This window comes from Schistocerca gregaria, chromosome X (assembly GCF_023897955.1).
Source record: "Schistocerca gregaria isolate iqSchGreg1 chromosome X, iqSchGreg1.2, whole genome shotgun sequence".
In the NCBI taxonomy this organism is placed as follows: domain Eukaryota; kingdom Metazoa; phylum Arthropoda; class Insecta; order Orthoptera; family Acrididae; genus Schistocerca; species Schistocerca gregaria.
The window spans coordinates 750,929,455-750,949,851 of NC_064931.1; the positions used below are offsets into that span (position 1 = coordinate 750,929,455).

At 39.8% G+C, this 20,397-nt stretch overlaps 1 protein-coding gene across 4 annotated transcripts in view; it reads left to right on the plus strand.

The window, feature by feature from the left end:
• The window catches only part of LOC126299431 (rho GTPase-activating protein 39), a 319,731-nt gene that overhangs the window by 225,561 nt on the left and 73,773 nt on the right, over positions 1 to 20,397 (plus strand). For 2 of the 4 annotated variants that reach the window (XM_049991330.1, XM_049991332.1), the window contains 2 exons: positions 12,440 to 12,591; positions 13,762 to 13,950. In XM_049991330.1, coding sequence (XP_049847287.1) covers positions 12,440 to 12,591; positions 13,762 to 13,950 — 341 coding nt within the window. The remainder of the gene's footprint in view (positions 1 to 12,439; positions 12,592 to 13,761; positions 13,951 to 20,397) is intronic. The other 2 variants (XM_049991331.1, XM_049991333.1) reach the window with 1 other exon arrangement.

The window sequence follows — 20,397 nt, forward strand, 5'->3', positions numbered from 1 at the left end:
CCACAAATTTCTCCTCATTTTGATACAGTAACTCCTCATTAGTTATGCAACCTACCTATCTAATATTCCGCATTGATCCAGACAAAAGACTTAATAATGCTTAAATCTATATTGGATAACAAATTTTCCTTCTTCAAAAATGCTTTTCTTGCCTGTACCAATCTGTATTTTACATCCTCTCTACTTCAGCCATCATCAGTTATTTTAGTGCCCAAATAGCAAAACTCGGCCATGTTTAGTATCTCATCTGCCTACCTAAATCACCCACAACTGCCTGATTTAATTTGACTACATTCCATCACCCTTGTTTTGCTTTTGTTGATGTTCATTTTGGATACTCTTTTTCAGGACACTATCCATTCTGTTCAACTACTCTTCCAAGTCCTTTGCTGTCTCTGACAGAATTGCAATGTCATCAGCATATAGCAAAGTTTTTATTTCTTCTCTTTGAACTCTTTAATTCCTACTTTAAATTTGTTGTATCTGCAACACAAATGTCTCGTAGCTCCTGTACCAAAATCTGTATCAGCCAGTGTTTTAGGAACCCTTCAACCTATCCATTTACCTTTTTAAAATTTCTAACCTGCCTTCCCAATTAAGGGAATTAACATTCCACACTCCGACCTGTAGAACAAGTTTTGTTTCTCCTGATGACGAGATCCTCCTGACTAGCCCCCACTTGTAGATCAGATGGGGGTCTGTTTTACCTCTGTAATATTTTATCTCAGAGGATGCCATCATCATTTAACCATACAGTAGAGCTGCACGCTCTTGGGAAAAACAACAGCTGTAGTTTTGCCATGCTCTGAGCCATTTGCAATTTCATCACAGCAAGGACATTTTGGTTGATGTTGTAAGGCCACATAAGTCAGTCATCCACATTGTTGCCCCTGTAACTGCTGAAAAGGCTGCTGCCAGTTTATCATATTGAAATAATTTTATTTATAGTTTTCTACAAAGTCATCATGTTTTTCCAAACATTTTTGGTAACATGACACAAGTTTTTCCAAACCAGTATAGTACCCGGTCAGGTCCTGTGCTTTTAACAAGTTGATCACTGTTTATGGAACTTAAACATCGGTGCAACCTCCAGGGTGACCTTAGAGCTAGGGGAACATGTGAAAAACACATGGGGCAAGATCTGGTGAATATGGAGAATGTGGGAACCCTTCCTAGTTCAATCTTTCAAGATGTATGAGGTCGAGCAGTGTCATGAAGGAAGAGAACTTTACGATACAAAAGTCCAAAACATTTTCTTTTGATGGCAGCTTGCAGATTTCTTAAGACATTACAGTACCTTTCTGCATTCATTGTGGTGTTTGTGAGGCAGATGGTGAATGAGCAAAACTCCCTGATAGGCCCAAAAAATGATTGCTATAATTTTTTCTTCTGAAAGTGTGACCTTTGCCTATTTTGGGGCATTCTTGCCAGGTTTCTTACACACCATGCCCTGAAGTTTTACCCCAGAAGTCAAATGATGGATCTAGGTCTCATACCCAGTGGAAAGTCATTTGAAGAGTAGATCTCTCTCTCCGTGATCCATTTCCAGAAATATTCTGTCCGAATCCATCTGTTGCTGGTTGTGGACATCACTTGGCAAACATGGCACCCATTTTGCACAGACTTTGCGGTAATGAAAATGGCCTGTCAGGATCTTTACAGTGGATGGGTCTCCAATTGCAACTTCAGAAAGTAGCTGCATTAGGATGTTGTCAGTGGTTATTGTGACAATCTTTCTCCATAATATTATAAATTGCAATAATGCCATCATCACAGGGCTGAAATGGGCCCCCCTGTGCGCTGTTCGCTGTACACATCTTCATTCCCTTCCACAAAATGTAGACGCCAGTGATGAATGATTTGAACACTCATACGGCCTTGCCAATAGACAGAGGTTAACTCTCAATGGATATCAACAGTGCATAATTTCAATGCGATAAAATGAATGACAGAGTGCAAATCACAAGCGGACTCGCTTTTTAGTGGTAACTCCATGCAAGCTGGCAGAATACTGGCAAGATACTGCTGTATGCATTGTAAACTGGTGTGAGCATTGTCAACACATACCAGTTGATCTCGCCTGCCATTACATATCATGGGCACAGCTTATTTTTCAAAGAAATAAAATAAGGAAACTTATTTGTTGGTGCGACCCTCGTAATCACTTTTATCTAGCAAGGTGGCACAGTTGTTAGTATACTGGACTCACATTTGGGAGAAGTGAGGGGTCAGATCTTCATCTTGCTATCCTGATTTGAAAATCAAATTCCTGAGTGGTTCCTATGGGAAGACTAGGTATTTTCCTTCAAGACCCTTGTCAGATCTGAGTATGTACTTCACTCTAATGTCTTCGTTGTTGATGGCAGTCTGAACTGTAATCTTCTTTTCTTCTTGCAGGCCCTTTTTAATCAGTCTATTGCAAAGCATAAGGCTATTATAGTTTGGATGACAATTTGGGCAACCATATCATGGTTTTCCATGGGCCTCATGGTTAGTCTGCATCACATACTGCCAAGGATTATGTGAACATTCTGGCGGATCAGGCCCATCCTATGGTACAGTGTTTATTCGCTGATGGTGATGCAGTGTTCCAAGACAGGGCTCCTGTTCACACAGCTCGCACTGTCCAGGACTGGCTTTGTGACCATGAGGATGAACTGCTGCATCTCCTCTGGCCACCACAGTCACCAGTTCTCAGTGTCATGGAGCCTTTGTGATATGCTTTGGAGAGAAGAGAAGTGTGTGTGATTGCTCTCCACCCTCATCATTGTTACCTGTACTTGCTTATATTTTGCAGGAAGAATGGTTTAAGACTACCTTGAAAATCATGCGGGATCTGTATTTATCTATTTCAGGATGTTAAAGTTTTAAATATGTCTGTGTAGTCAGCGACCGTTTACAAATTAAAGTTAAGCAATTACAGCTCTCGGTCACAAAATTAGGTCTTAATTTCTGTGTCCGAGGACTGTAATTGCTTTAACTTTTATTTTAAAATGGCTTGGAGTTATTTTAAATGCCAGTGGGTTTCCTACTCTATATTAGACATGGTAATGTGTTGTGTTTTGGTGTTTCCATAGTTTTGTCCAACCTCTGTACATCAGCTGTAGGGATTGCAATAGAAACCTTACTTTTGTTGACACAATTCTGAGAAATTGCTGTGCACCTGCCTTGGAGAATACATATGAGACACTTGTGTGAGTTAGCCTTGATTGGTTCAGATTTTTTAGTTACCTGGGTCGTTTTCAAGGAAGAGATTAAGGGAATTTAAAAACCTACTACTAAGTTTTTATCAACATAGTGCAGTCAATGGAGAGATGATCCAGGAATATAGAACTATTCAGTAAATCCTCTTTTTTGTTGTTGTATCGTTGGAAATGATTCTATGGTCTTAATTATATACTTTGTGTGAAGACTGTATTCACAAACAATAAACAGGACAACTAACAGCACAGTACAACAGTACAATGGCACTTGAAAGTGTTTATAGATTGTATGTGATGTAGATAAATATCATTAGCACCTCCACAAATGACTCCTTTTTATGATTGTGACTGTGCATGCCTTGACATTGGTGCAGTAGTGTATGGATGCATGATTGAGTAAGGTGTTATAGTATGAACTGAAGACTAAAGGAAACCAAGGATTGTCATAGGGTATGAGATTGAAGAATACTCACTGGGTTGAACATTTGTACTAGACTGGCACTGTAGCCTGGATGTCTTTGATTTGCTTGTGTCAGTTTGACACATCTACTTGAAGATTTAACCTGCCACCATTTGTTTCATTCACTTTGGAAGGAAATGAGGGGAGTGGGTACTGGTTGCAGCTTTGAATTGTTTCTTGGAGCTGTATTTCTCATGAGCAAGCATGGCACATTTATGTAGGTTTGACCGCTGCTCTGACATAGAGTTCATAGAGGTTAGGTCATACAACCTACTCCAGGAAATGAGGGGAGGATTTTGTGTAATATGTGTTTCATTTCAGAGCATGGATTAAAGTAGTTACAATCATGATGGAAAAGCTGAGTAAATTAATATATTCCAGGTACTTAATGGGGTCTGAGCAGATTTTTAATCTGACAAATTCTTAAAAATTTATGGATTCTGAGCAGATTTTTAATCTTACAAATCCTTAAAAATTTATTCATCAGAATTGACTTTTCTAGTGGGACGTGAAATTTCGGTTTGCATGTGTACAAGTAGTAATATGTAGAGCTCTATTTATAATGATTGCTATTGGATACCAGAATATACAGTTAAATTTCAAGGCAATATATTGTATGGAGGGAAACACAAGAGCTATTAAACTAATAACAGTAGCACAGTATTTTGTAAATGACATCATGATCATCTTTTGACTGTAAAATTATTTATTTGTACATGCCAGTATTGCAATTTTGGTCACATGGCCATTAATAAGATGAACTACAACAAAACTCAACAGGGCAGTTGACTGATCAGGAGGTCTGTTTTGTGCAGAGCACATTCAATTAAATAAAGCATTTTACCAGACCTGAACTCCAAGAACAATGATCTTGTCACCCGTGGTATGCTACACCCCTTTTCCCCTTCCCAGTCCCGCCACCAGTGATCTGATATCTAGATTTGTTGCAGGAGAGTTCTTCGTAGTACACTTGAGTTTTAGGTGGATCACTGGTAAAAGCTCTGAATTCGCGGTTGGATTGTTAGATTTAGATACATTGTATGTTCTGTGGACGTTCAGTGAGAAGACCCTCAGGGAGGTGGAACATGACAGAAAACAAAAATAAACAATACATGTTGTTGTTGTTGTTGTTATCAGTCCTGATACTGGTTTGATGCAGCTCTCCATGCTACCCTATCCTGTGCAAGCTTCTTCATCTCCCAGTACTTACTGCAACCTACATCCTTCTGAATCTGCTTAGTTTATTCATCTCTTGGTCTCCCTCTATGATTTTTACCCTCCACGCTGCCCTCCAATGCTAAATTTGTGATCCCTTGATGCCTCAGAATATGTCCTTCCAACCAGTCCCTTCTTCTTGTCAAGTTGTGCCACAAACTCCTCTTCTCCCCAATTCTATTCAATACCTCCTCCTTAGTTATGTGATCTACCCATCTAATGTTCAGCATTCTTTGGTAGCACCACATTTCAAAAGCTTCCATTCTCTTCTTGTCTAAGCTATTTATTGTCCATGTTTCACTTCCATACATGGCTACACTCCATACAAATACTTTCAGAAACAACTTCCTGACACTTAAATCTATACTCGATGTTAACAAATTTTTCCTCTTCAGAAACGCTTTCCTTGCCATTGCCAGTCTACATTTTATATCCTCTCTACTTCGACCATCATCAGTTATTTTGCTCCCCAAATAGCAAAACTCCTTTACTACTTTAAGTGTCTCATTTCCTAATCTAATTCCCTCAGCATCACGCGACTTAATTCGACTACATTCCATTATCCTCGTTTTGCTTTTGTTGATGTTCATCTTATATCTTCCTTTCAAGACACTGTTCATTCCATTCAACTGCTCTTCCAAGTCCTTTGCTGCCTCTGACAGAATCACAATGTCATCGGCGAACCTCAACGTTTTTATTTCTTCTCCATGGACTTTAATACCTAATCTGAATTTTTCTTTTGTTTCCTGTACTGCTTGCTCAATATACAGATTGAATAACATCAGAGAGAGGCTACAACCCTGTCTCACTCCCTTCCCAACCGCTGCTTCCCTTTCATGCCCCTCAACTCTTATAACTGCCATCTGGTTTCTGTACAAATTGTAAATAGCCTTTCGCTCCCTGTATTTTACCCCTGCCACCTTTAGAATTTGAAAGAGAGTATTCCAGTCAACATTGTCAAAAGCTTTCTCTAAGTCTACAAATGCTAGAAATGTAGGTTTGTCTTTCTTTAATCTATTTTCTAAGGTAAGTCGTAGGGTCAGTATTGCCTCACGTGTTCCAAGATTTCTGCGGACTCCAAACTGATCTTCGCCGAGATTGACTTCTACCAGTTTTTCCATTCGTTTGTAAAGAATTCACGTTAGTATTTTGCAGCTGTGACTTATTAAACTGATATTTTGGTAATTTTCACATCTGTCAACACCTGCTTTCTTTGGGATTGGAATTATTATATTCTTCTTGAAGTCTGAGGGTATTTCTCCTGTCTCACACATCTTACTCACCAGATGGTAGAGTTTTGCAAGGACTGGCTCTCCCAAGGCCGTCAGTAGTTCCAATGGAATGTTGTCTACTCCCGGGGCCTTGTTTCGACTCAGGTCTTTCAGTGTCCGGTCAAACTCTTCACGCAGTATCATATCTCCCATTTCATCTTCGTCTACATCCTCTTCCATTTCCATAATATTGTCCTCAAGTACATCGCCCTTGTATAGACCCTCTATATACTCCTTCCATCTTTCTGCTTTCCCTTCTTAGCTTAGAACTGGGTTTCCACCAACACTCTTGATATTCATACAAGTGGCTCTCTTTTCTCCGAAGGTCTCTTTAATTTTCCTGTAGGCAGTATCTATCTTACCCCTAGTGAGATAATCCTCTACATCCTTAGATTTGTCCTCTAGCCATCCCTGCTTAGCCATTTTGCACTTCCTGTCGATCTCATTTTTGAGATGTTTGTATTCCTTTTTGCCTGCTTCATTTACTGTGTTTTTATATTTTCTCCTTTCATCAATTAAATTCAATATTTCTTCTGTTACCCAAGGATTTCTACTAGCCCTCGTCTTTTTACCTACTTGATCCTCTACTGCCTTCACTACTTCATCCCTCACAGCTACCCATTCCTCTTCTGCTGTATTCATTTCCCCCATTCCTGTCAATTGTTCCCTTATGCTCTCCCTGAAACTTTGTACAACCTCTGGTTAGGTCAGTTTATCCAGGTCCCATCTCCCTAAATTCCCACCTTTTTGCAAATTCTTCAGTTTTAATCTACAGTTCATAACCAATAGATTGTGGTCAGAGTCCACATCTGCCCCTGGAAATGTCTTACAATTTAAAATCTGCTTCCTAAATCTCTGTTTTACCATTATATAATCTATCTGATACCTTCTAGTATCTCCAGGATTCTTCCATGTATACAACCTTCTTTTATGATTCTTGAATGAAGTGTTAGCTATGATTGAGTTATGCTCTATGCAAAATTCTACCAGACGGCTTCCTCTTTCATTTCTCTCCCCCAATCCATATTCACCCACTATGTATCCTACTCTCCCTTTTCCTACTCTCGAATTCCAGTCACCCATGACTATTAAATTTTCGTCTCCCTTCACTACCTGAATAATTTCTTTTATCTCATCATACATTTCATCAATTTCTTCATCATCTGCAGAGCTAGTTGGCAAATAAACTTGTACTACTGTAGTAGACATGGGCTTCGTGTCTATCTTGGCCACAATAATGTGTTCACTATGCTGTTGGTAGTAGCTTACCATACTCCTATTTTTTTTATTCATTATTAAACCTGATCCTGCACTACCCCTATTTGATTTTGTATTTATAACCCTGTATTCACGTGACCAAAAGTCTTGTTCCTCCTGCCACCGAACTTCACTAATTCCCACTATATCTAACTTCAACCTATCCATTTCCCTTTTTAAATATTCTAACCTTCCTGCCCGATTAAGAGATCTGACATTCCAAGCTCCGATCTTCAGATAAAGACGTCCTCTTGAGTAGTCCCCGCCTGGAGATCTGAATGGGGAACTATTTTACCTCTGGAATATTTTACCCAAGAGGACACCATCATCATTCAACCATACAGTAAAGCTGCATGCCTTCAGGAAAAATTACGGCTGTAGTTTCCCCTTGCTTTCAGCTGTTCGCAGTACCAGCACAGCAAGGCCGTTTTGGTTAGTTTTGCAAGGCCAGATCAGTCAATCATCCAGACTGTTGCCCCTGCAACTACTGAAAAGGCTGCTGCCCCTCTTCAGGAACCACACGTTTGTCTGGCCTCTCAACAGATCCCCTCCGTTGTGGTTGCACCTATGGTACGGCCATCTGTATCGCTGAGGCATGCAAGCGTCCCCACCAACGGCAAGGTCCATGGTTCATGGGGGCATACATATTTACAAGAAAAGAAGAACATCTGATTTGCTAATATTCCCTTGCAAAATCTTATGAAATGGTTATCAATGATGTGGAAAAAGTAAAACACATTCAAACACATTTTTGGTTGCAAATTAGTATGAAACTTATCACAAACATTAAAACATAAATGTACTAAATTGTTTTTATTGGGAAGCAATAAAACTCTTACATTACTCTTAATTGTACTTTATAAGTTGCTAAAATCTTCATGGTTACTAGCAAGTTACTGAAAATGTGGATTCATGAGTAATGGACATCTTTTTGGGTCAAAGTAAGTGTTTTTAATCTTAATGTACTCTTTCTGGTAATGATGATTCCTCAGAGTTGTTAGTTTGAAGGAGGTATGTGCTATACAATCACAAATAATTCATACTAGACGCTTTAGGTTTGAGAAAAATTTAGCTTGGCTTGATGGTTGACCCAAAATATTACACAGTATGTTTTTGCTGAATGAATGTAAGCAAACCATGCATGCTTCTTTATTTTAATACATCATGTCTGTCTGATGACTTTCACTCCACAGATACGCATTTGTTTAGGTGTTTGAGCAGTTCTGTTCTGTGCTACTCCTAAGTGAAATTATTATCAAGTCACTATCCCAAGAATGTATATTGTTAACCTCTTCTATCTTTATGCCATCCGTTTTTATACATATGTTTTGTGGAAACCTTTCTCAGGTTCTGACCTGCGTTTGTGAGATTTTTCAAAGTGGAATGACAGTTCAATTACTAGAAATCTTTTATCAGTCTCCATAAAGGTTTCATCAACAATTCTTCCTAAAGTCATACTTAATTTGCTGTTTATCTCAATGTTCAGATAACGTGCTATCTAAAATAGCTTAATGTCTGGTATTGTCACAGGTGGAGAAAGGATCATCAATATATACAAGGAAATGTGAGGCCTGAAGATGGAACCTTGTGAGACACCATATACACACATCAAAAAAGGTTTTCCATCACCTCGGTTCCAAGAGTTCTGGAACCTGTACAGGATATTGGAATAGAGATCAACATAAACATCATTTCTGCCCTTTTTATTGCTCATGAAAATCACACATTGCATGTTGTACCACCACACAGCGAGACCTTCAGAGGTGGGGGTCCAGATTGCTCTACACACCGGTACCTCTAATACCCAGTAGCACATCCTCTTGGACTGATGCATGCCTGTATTTGTCGTGGCATACTATTCACAAATTCATCAATGCACTGTTGGTCCAGATTGTCCCACTCCTCAATAGCAATATGGTGTAGATCCTTCAGAGTGGTTGGTGGGTCATGTTGTCAATAAACAGCCCATTTCAATCTATCCCAGGCATGTTTGATAGGGTTCATGTCTGGAGAAGGTGCTGGCCACTCAAGTCGAGCGATGTCATTATCCTGAAGGATGTCATTCACAAGATGTTCAAGATGGAGGTACAAATTGTCACCCATGAAGACAAATGTCTTGCCAATATGCTGCCTATATGGTTGTACTGACGGTTGTAAGATGGCATTCACGTATCATACAGCCATTACAGCACCTTCCATGGGCCACCAGTATGTACGTCGGCCCCCCATAATCCCACTCCAAAACATCAGGGAACCTCCACCTTGCTGCACTCACTGGACATTGTGTCTAAGGCGTTCAGACTGATTGGTTTGCCTGCAAATAAGTTTCCGATGATTGCCTGGTTGAAGGTATATGCAACACTCATTGGAATGTGATGCCAATCCTGAGCAGTCCATTCGGCATGTTGTTGGGCCTATCTGTACCACACTGCATGGTGTCGTGATTGCAAAGATGGACCTCGCCATGGACGTCATGAGTGAAGTTGCGCATCATGCAGTCTATTGCACACAGTTTGAGTAACAACACGACGTCCTGTGGGTGCACGAAAAGCATTATTCAACATGGTGGTGTTGCTGTCAGGGTTCCTCCGAGCCATAATCTGTAAGTAGTTGTCATTCACTGCAGTAGTAGCCCTTGGGCGGCCTCAACGAGGTATGTCATCAGCAGTTCCTGTCCCTCTGTATCTCCTCCATGTCCAAACAACATCGCTTTGTTTCACTCCGAAACGCCTGAACACTTCTGTTGTTGAGAGTCCTTTGTGGCACAAAGTAACAATGCGGACACGATTGAACCACAGTATTGACTGTCTAGGCATGGTTGAACTACAGACAACACGAGCCGTGTTCCTCCTTCCTGGTGGAGTCACTGCAACTGATCGGCTGTTGGACCCCTTCCGTCTAATAGGTGCTGCTCATGCATGGTTGTTTACATCTTTGGGTGGGTTTAGTGACATCTCTGAACAGTCAAAGGGCCTGTGTCTGCAATACAATATCCACTGTGAACATCTGTCTTCAGGAGTTCTGGGAACTGGGGTGATGCAAAACAATTTTTTATGTGTGTATATGCTATCTGATGAAAAGTATCTGGACACATATTAGTGGACGCTAATATTGGATGTGTCCATCCTTCACCTGTATGATAGCTTGAACTCTGCTACTGAGTGAGGTGGTGCAGTGTTTAGCACACTGGACTCTCATTTGGGAGGACAACTGTTCAAATATGAGTCTGACCATCCTGATTTCCCTGAATCGCTCTTGGCAAACACTGGGATGGTTCCTTTGAAAGGGCAAAGTCAATTTCCTTCTCAATCCTCAAAAACACTCCTAGATTGTGTTCCATCCCCAGTGATCCTTGTTCTCAATGTGACATTAAACCCTAATCTTCCTTAGAAATCTGCTGGGCACACAGTTTCAATGAAGTGTCAGAATACCTCTTGGAGGAATGGTAACCTATTCTTCCGCAAGATTCGAAACCAATTAAAGTGGTGATGTTGCAGGCAGGAATCTGGAGCGTAGTTGATAACTAATTCATCCTAAAGGTGTTCCACTGGGTTCAGGTCGGGACTGTGGATAGGCTAGTTCATTTCAGGAATGTTATTATCCACAGACCATTGCTTCACAGATGCTGCTTTATGACAAGGTATATTGTCACACAGGTACAATCAGTCATCACTTTGGAACTGTTCCTCTATTGCACACAGTTCACAATGCTGTAAAATGTGTTCATGTCCTGCTAAATTTAGTGTTTATTGTTGATGCAATAAGAGGATTGCACCATAACAATGAGAGAAACCCCCATACTGTAACACCACCTCCTCCATTCTTCACTGTTCGCTCTAAACATGATGGCAGCTAACATTCTCCAGGCATTCATCATAGCCAAACTGGGTTGTTGCAGGCTGTACTGTGAGTAATTGCTCCAAGTCACTCATTTCCAGTCATACACTGTCCAGTGGCATCGCTCTCTACACCACGTGTAGCTTCGCTTAGCAGTGACTACAGAAATGTGGGGTTTGTAAGGATTTGCTTGACCATTGTACCCAATTATTTTTAACTCTCTATGCACTGTCATTGTGCTAGCTGGACCACTGGTAGCACTTAGGAACTCATGAGTGATTCCTTCCCCTGATTTCTTGCGATTTTCTACAAATCTCGGCAATACTTGACAGTCCCTGTCTGTCCGTACGCGAGTTCTGCCTGGTCTTTGTGTGGCTGTTGTTATTCCTTTACATCCCCTCTACACAATCATCTCACCAATGGTCTACTAGGCAGCCTTAGAAGAGTTGAAATGTCCCTGACTGATCTGTTGCTCAGGTGACATCTAATGACTAGACCACATCCAAAGTCACTGAACTCTCCTGACTGATCCATTCTGTTGTTATTGCTTCTCTGCTGAAAACACAATATTCTTTGCCTCATTTTATACTGGTAGATTTGCCTCGTGACATCTAGTGGTCAATTCCACATTACATAGCAGTGTCTGGTTACTTTTCATCAGATAGTATATCTAGTTCCCAGTCACATAAGGGCTGATAGCTTAATGTCTACATTGTTTCAGATTGACCCCTTTGATTTCTGTTAAACATGTAACTTGAACCATTTTCACAAATTCCTCTGTGATGCCATAAATTCTAATTGTACTAAAAAGGATGACAAATCTGGTGGATTGTTTCTTTAATTAGGGTTTGGCCATTTCTGTTCTTCCCCAAATTAGCTAGTGTTCCATCTCTAATGACCGGATCATAGGCGAGACATAGTCTTACCTTTGTTTCCTTTTTATAACAGTAAAAACCAGAATCTTGAATACAAAATGGTGATAGTGGTGGTGATGGTGATACTTTCAGTCACAAAGTTCCCATTTGTGCTCTGTTTTTTATGTGGTTCACTGAAATTTCAGCTTTTATAGTTGATAGTATTTATTTTTTATGCTGGGGTTCAGTCGTTCTACCTTTGTGAATTGTAGTTTTTGAATTAATTGAATAATCTGATATTATGGCATTGATTTAATTACTTCATGGCCCCATTAATTATAGGTTCACTTGGTGGCAGCATGCAGCATCCAGCACTGTCCATTCCAAATAATTCCAGCACACTTCCACTTGAAACACAGCATGCTTCTTTGAAGAGGAAAAAGGAAGCACCACCACCACCTACACTGTATTCCCCAATACTGGAGAAAACAGAGGTGAGTTAGGAAGAGCATCATAAATTATTTAGAGCACCAAGTAAATAGGAAGCATTGTCAATATTGGAGCATGCAGGGACAGATACTTGGTTATGGAATATATAAATTCTAGTTGTTGTCACGTGGTTATTTGTACAGCATCTTGTATATAATAGAAAATCATTATGAAACAGCATGTTGATTCCTTTCAGGCAGACTTGAAAACAATTTTACCCAAATTTTAATATTTTTCAGTAGCTGTTGTTTTTGTTTTACTTGCTTGTTCTGTAAATTTGACCTAAGGTAGCCATATATGCAACCAGTAGTTAGTAGATGACTTAGCTTTGGAATGAGATTTATTTTTAATTTGAATTTGTTTAAACAGCAGTTTTATAAATTTCATAGTCAAAATTATTTTGACTCTTCGAAGAGGTCACATCACATGTACACAAAGTAGGGTGTTTCTCACAATATATTAGTATGCAGCTGCTTTATGGTGTCCTTGAGCTCTGAAATGTTTCATCAAAATTAGTTAACTCTGTGGCAGTGGATGAGCAGTTTACAGCACAAATGTTCTTACATTACATTGAAAGGTGAAAATGGCAGCACTCCTGTCCAACCTTGTGTGATATAAAGTGAAGAAATGTATGGAGCAGAGGTAGGAGGAATACAGATGTGTGGACTCAATTGGGTCCCACTTTTAAGGTGACTGCCTTTAACTGAACGTATTTGGCATGCATATAAATTTTCAGAAACAATCCCTGTTCAGTCAGACGTCCTACACAACAGTTTCCTACAGAGTGGAAGAACGTATCTGTAGTAAACTTCTTGTTGACTGCCACTACAGTGATTAACTTTGGTGAAACTTATCTCAGCATAAGGACACAGCAAAAAAAGATTTCTGCACTAAATACACATCAGTAATTAGTTACTTGGTAATATGAAGAGTCTCATTTCCTTTGTGTCATGTTAGTGTTATGCACTGACATTGCACTGCCTTGTAATCAGACAACAAGGCAACACTAAGTCAATTAATTCTCTCCAATCTACATCCTTTTCTATGCAGAAGTAGACTTATATGGGATGTGGATGTAGTGCATGTGTCATATTTTACACTTTAAAAGTTGCATGCCTCTATCAATGTAGCTTTATTGGTTTCATTTTCTTCTTTCATGTCTTTTATTTTTTCAGCGCCAGTGTAGTCCTGTGCCCCAAACCTTGTCACTGCCTATTCCTTGTAGTCATTATCAAAGTAATATTAATGGTAATGGCAACAGTAGTTTTGTGTTTCGCCCACTTTCTCTCCCGGCACCTTCTTATATGGAGGCCAAAAAAAGCAGCGATAGTGCCCTCACCCTGGACTCGCAGCAGCTTGGACAGGTCAGTTTCTTTTTGTATTACGTATGCATAAGTACATGGCAGTATATGTTTATATTTTTATTTATGGTCTGCTTAATTCTGCATGTACTCAATTCTGCATGATCTTGGGTTGTATTAAAGCAGCTTCAGTCACATAATAAATGCACGAGTTATGTGATCAGGGCTGAAGCCTCTTCTTTGACTTTATAATTGGGGAACGGTGATTAGAAGGGTTTCATGTTTCAAATGTTTGAATACCACAAGGGTAAAATGCAATTTTTAAAAAAGTTAAATTCCTTAGCACACGTTTTTGTAAGACAGGCAAGAGAAGAAATGATAGTATATTCATGATCATTCCACCATGAAAACAATGATTTCACCAGAGATCTACATAAAATCCTGAAGAAAAGAAATAGATGTAAATTTCATAATTAGTGAGACACTTATCTTAACAGTTATCATGTCTGTCACTTTTGGAGATACACAAGCTTACAAGATACATTCTTTTTGTGTGGATGTATTTGGGAAAAACCATTCTTTTCAGTGGCTCGGAGATGCACAAGCTTACAAGATACATTCTTTTTGTGTGGATGTATTTGGGAAAAACCATTCTTTTCAGTGGCTCATATAATGAATTAACATTATTTCAAATATGAGTCCATATATATTTTCAACAAAAATGTATTCTAACTTAGAAAAGCCAACTTCATATCTTCCTTATTACTTTGTTCTATTGCATGCACATCATTAGTTGAGACCAAATGGCAAAATGAGGTTTAGCACAAAAGCAGTCAGCCAAGCAGGGACAAGTAACTCGGTGGTCAGTGAAATCCCTGGCTGTGTCTGTCTGCTGCAACTATTGCACAATATTTACCCTACTCTTAGCATTAGCTCATTCATGACTGATTAATCAGTTTTTTGTCTTAGAACGGGTGCTGACATATTGTTAGAATGTCATTTAAATTTTAACAATAAATGTGCTGTTGCTCAGTCCTATTTTAACATTTCTTTATAAGATCACTTTCTTGTCTGTCTTTCTGTCTGCCTGCCTGTCTGTCTGTCTGTTTGGTAAAAATTTTGCAGTCGATTTCAAAGTAACTTCCCAATGAGCTAGAGACTTGAAATTTTGAACATAGCTCAGAACTGGATGACAGTGCAGTACTACCTTTCTTTCTTGTCAGTCTGTTTGGAAGGGATAGAGATAGTGGGGAGGAGAAATGTGTGATTAAGGTTGGTAATGTCTGATGTCTCAGCTACCGTGCGACACCTTGGCTATCATGCAGGACCAGCTTGTTGTGGTAGGAGTATCAAAATGCATTCGAGGCGGTATGTGACATATGCAAACCTGCAGGTGGAAAGCTAGTGTGTGTGTGTGTGTGTGTGTGTGTGTAAATAAAATGTATAATGTCATGAAAATGTCTAGAATTCATTGCAAAATTTCATAAGCACAAGAATAAAAAGGCAGAAAATAATTATTTAAATAAAAATAAATTTTTAATATAACATGTTTTTAAATAGCCCCATACAGATTCCTAACCCTATACAAATAGTCCTGAAAATCTGTGCTTGTGAGTTTTTAATAGCTATAACAATACTTTTAAGATTTATAATAAAAGTGTGGTCTGCATACAGTTAATAATAGTTAGGTAGTGACCTATTCATGCATCAGTCGTGTATTGCAAGTGCCATATGTTTTTCGTTATAAATTTTACAGGTATAGTCGTAGCTATTAAAAATTCACAAGCACAAATTTTCAGAACAGTCTGTGTTTAAGAATCTCTATAGGGCTGTGAGAAGTTATTTCATTTTTAATACAGCTTATTTTCCTGTTTAATGACTTTCCACATCTTATTTTCTCCTTACTGGTGTACCAGTGCCTTAACTTAGATTTGGTTGGGCAAGTTTTTAAAGCTGTATACTGTCCTCCTTACTGGGACTCATGTTCTTCTCTTCTCCTTTGTGTGCCTTCCCCCCACATCGGTGCAGGGTCTACCTGGTTATGAATGAATTTGGCAGGGTTTATTCAAGAAGTGTCCGGATGCCTTTCCTGTTGTCACCCCACTACCACTGGGATGGAACGTTGCACCAACTGTCTATGTGTAGTGTTATTGAAGTAAAAGGAGCAAAAATTTTCTAAATGTTTGCAAATCATGTAACTGAGGGAGGAATTGTTCACCTAGGGGGCTGTGGGAAACTACCTAAAAACTATATCCAGACAGGCTGGCACACCGACCCTCATCATTAAAATGCCGGACAGATTGAATCCAGGGCTGACACACCTCCCTGTCCTGGAAGCAGTGCTTTTAACATGCATGGCTACCTGTGTGGTTACTGGGTGACTCATGTTACACATTCAGAACACCCTTTCTCCCAACCTTCTTCCTGGTGCTTTTTAGCTTCTACATGCCCCGTGCTAAGCTAGCTTTTCAGAAGGAGGGTCCTAACATATGCAAAATCTGTCTCCATTATTACATCAGAAGTCCTCACATAATCACTCCACTTTATGTGAATAAGCAACTTGAAACATGTTGCCAAGGTTGCTCCGACTGCACTGCAGAGGTTTTGCCGGGAAGCCCTTGCACATCCTCCATATGGTCCTGATCTCCCCCCATGAGATTTCCATATTCTTCAAGCCCTGAAGAAAGGTCTACATGGCCATAAATGCACTTTCGATGCAGTGGTGCACACATGGGTACAATTGTGGTTTTGGTAGGCAACCACCACCATTTTTTCATGAAAGCATTGAGCATCTTCTCTCACAGTGGGATACGTGAATTAACAGTTATGACAATTACTTTTGAAATAAGAACAGTTTATATACTTTCTTCCCAGCTATCTCATTTTCATTTGACTACCCCTTACAATGTAGGACTAGAATTTTCATCATTTCTAAGCAAGATCTTTCGCTAACATATGACAGATGAAACGATTGTATGCTTTGCTCATCGATTTTTTTATAGACATGTGAGTTTTTACTAACTTTTGCCTGTTGACATTTCTATGTTCACCGAGCACGGTAGCACGGTGGTTAGCACACTGGACTCACGTTCAGGAGGATGACTGTTGAAATCCCTGTCTGATCATCATGATTTAATTTCTTCATGATTTCCGTAAATTGCTTAAGGTAAATGCTGGGATGATTCCTTTGAAATGGTGTGTCGATTTCCTTCCCCATCCTTCTTTAATCTGAACTTGTTCTCTGTCTCTAATGACCTCATTGTCAAGATGTTAACTACTAATTTTCTTTCTTTCATTTCCATGTTCTCTTTTGAATTTAGAGTGCAATGATCTTTGATTCCTCAGCATTTTCTGAATTTTATAATGAAATTGCAGAGGTTCATTTCTGTCCTTAATCCACTTAGTCAGCTCCTGCTTCTCCAGAGTGTGATTTTCAGTCAGCTGTAACTTTGCCCATAGTTCCTCCATGTCCATCATATTGAAACTAAGTGATGTCCATTCATTGTGTAAGCATGATGCTAACAACTGCTTATCTGCTCTTTCAGGCATAAGTACTCTCCTAGTCTTCTTGATGGATTTGTTAACTTCGGTAACCATCGTCATTATGATGATTATTATCATGATTACCAATCCTTGTATATATGATGACACCGTTGATAAGTTCAGGCCTGTTTATAGCTATAAAGTCTAAATATTTCCACTGCATGTGGTTTGTCGAAGTAGCTGTGTAAGACAGTTTTTGGAAGATGTGTTCAGAATTGTTTCACAAGACTGTCTGTCCCTACTACCTGCAATGAATCCATAGACATTTCAGCCAATACTTGGCAGGATTAAATCTGCTCCAACTAATACTGGATAATTGGGGTACTTCCGCACTGCTAAGGATAAACTCTCTGTGAATGATTCTCCAACTATTATGGTGGTATCAGGTGGCCAGTAAAAACACCTGATGGTTAACTTAAGTTGACATAGGCTGGATACTTGTGTTCAGATAACTTCCACTCAGGCCCAGTTTTGACCTTGATAGACAATAACTCTGTTGACTGCAGTGAACTCTTTCAATATACATTCCGTGCCTCATTAAATATTTCAGAGCTATCTACCCTAAGTTTCATTCAGCTCTTGTTTCCGAGAATAATTTGTGTGCAACATCGTTTCCGGGGGTCTGTAGCTTCAGGAATTTTACTACAAATGTTTCAGCAATTTACAGTTAAAATTTTGACAGTTGAAGTGTTTTTACTTCGTACACAATCTGATTTTACTCTTTGCATATTGACTGGCGAATCCTCATGAGAGGACCTTATATTATTGACCATGTGCTTTCCACTAGCACCTGAGTAGCAACTTCCTGTGTGTAATGCACACCTGATCTATCAAGGGGAGTCCTACAATTCTCCACCCTACAACACAGGTCTCAAAATCTGCAGCCAAGACCTTCACAGAAACAATGGAGCCTCTGGTTGAGATTCTCCACTTAGCTCCTTATCAAAGGATCCCAGGATCCAAACCAAATGTGGGTATGACACTGCAGATTGTGAGCTCTGCTTGCTCTCTGAGAGCAAGATCAGCAGCCTTCACCACTGCCACCAGCCACCCGCACAAGCTGAGGATAGCCTCAGAACCCAAGTGACAGGCATCATTGGTGCCAACATGAGCCACAACTTGCAGATGACTGCATCCTGCATCCTGGAGAGCTGCAGGCAGGACTTCCTCCACATCTCAGATGAGGCCACTCAGGAGACATAACAAAGGCACATTAGATTTCTTTGCAGCCCTGGAAGTTATTCCCCTAAGGGGCTCTGTAATGCACCTAACATTGGAGCAGTGACATGAATGTGTTAGAACCTGCCACTCTGCAGTAAGAGTGACTGCCCCTCGGTGGGTATGTTGTAAAATGCCTTGGTAGCAGATTCCCCTGGAGAAACAAGCTACATGTGAGGTGTCCCATGTGATGCGCCAGATTCTCTGCGGCCATCTCAACGCAGCAACGTGCATTGCGTTTTCAGCTGTTCGCAAACTGGGGCCAGCTCTTACCTTGTCTGCATACAGTATGTGTACATCCTATCCTTCCTACTACTACTAATGTAAGAATTAAACTATAGAAACACACAGAAAAAGCTAAATAATGTAACTTACTAGTTTTCTGGTGTGTCGCAAATGAAGACTAGGACCTGACTGAGCTGCCTCCAATGGTTTCTCCTTCCAAGAAAGCCTTCCATCAATACTCAGCCCTAAGAATTTAGAATGGCCAACTTCACTGCCTATTTGACCACCTTAGGACAATAAAATTTCACTTTTGCCACAGTTCCATTTTAGAAACTGTATGCATTGTGTTTTGTCGCAGCTGAGCATTAACCTGCAACATTCATTTATATTACATTCCACATCTTGCACAGTAACACTTTTGCCATCTGCAAAGGAAAAACATATTGAGTCATCTGTCATGTTCATTGTCATATCAGTCTGACAAAAAAGTGAAATACCCAGAAGAGGAAGAGGAAATGAAATGAAACTTCATGGTTCGAGAGGCTATATGATCTTATTTCAGTCAAATATACAAAGAACTTGCCAGTATTTCCCACTTTTCTATAAGACTTTGCTAGCCTCTCTGACCTATAACCTATATATGGTTGTCAGAAACAGCCTGGATCTCTTGTAAGGGTGTTGCAGGGTTGGTTGTGCTGAGAAATAATTTCTAAGAAAAAAATTTTATATGTTGCATCGTTTCTGAGTTAATTAGGATTGTAGTTAGCCAATCAGGCCATTTTGCGTGTAAATTCAAGAGCCCACCAGAGACTGTCTCTCCAAACATGTTCTTCATTTGGTTTCCTCAAAGCAAACAAGATAGCAATAAAAAAAACTTGGACATGGGACTGTTGTAAGTACTGAACCTGAGCCAAAGGCTGAGCAGCCTTGTATATTATTATCTACACTATGAGAACAACTGATAATAATTGTATTTGGTAGGATACTTGAATTTACGTGTGCAACAGCCTCAGTGGTTAACTTCAATGCTAATTAACCCAGAAATGGTGCAACACACCAAATTTTTTTCTTAACGATTATTTCTCTACACAACGTACCCTGCAACACACTGTCTGTAGTGCACGCCTGACCTATTGAGAGGAGGCCTACAATTTTCCACCTTACAATGCAGCCACTGGGAAAACTGCTGCACCTCAGTTGCACCTAGGCAGTAGCTGCTCGTGCGACCGAAATGGAACCCTCAAAATTTTCTCCTCCTCCTCCCAACCAAATGGGTGTGCTCCTGGTAGATACCAACACCCAGTCTAACAATAGGGCATGTGTAGACAGTCCTCTTGGCTCAGGAATTATTCAGACTCCTTCAGTTTATTGTAGCAGAGTGCATGCTGCTGGGCAGAATGTGTTTTTTATTGTTAAAATGATAGAGGGCAGCTTCGAGAAAGTTTCATATCTGTAGATTCAGAAAGGTTTGGAGGGCAATGCTGACACTTTCAAATCAGTCAGGCAATTGCAAAATGGAACACT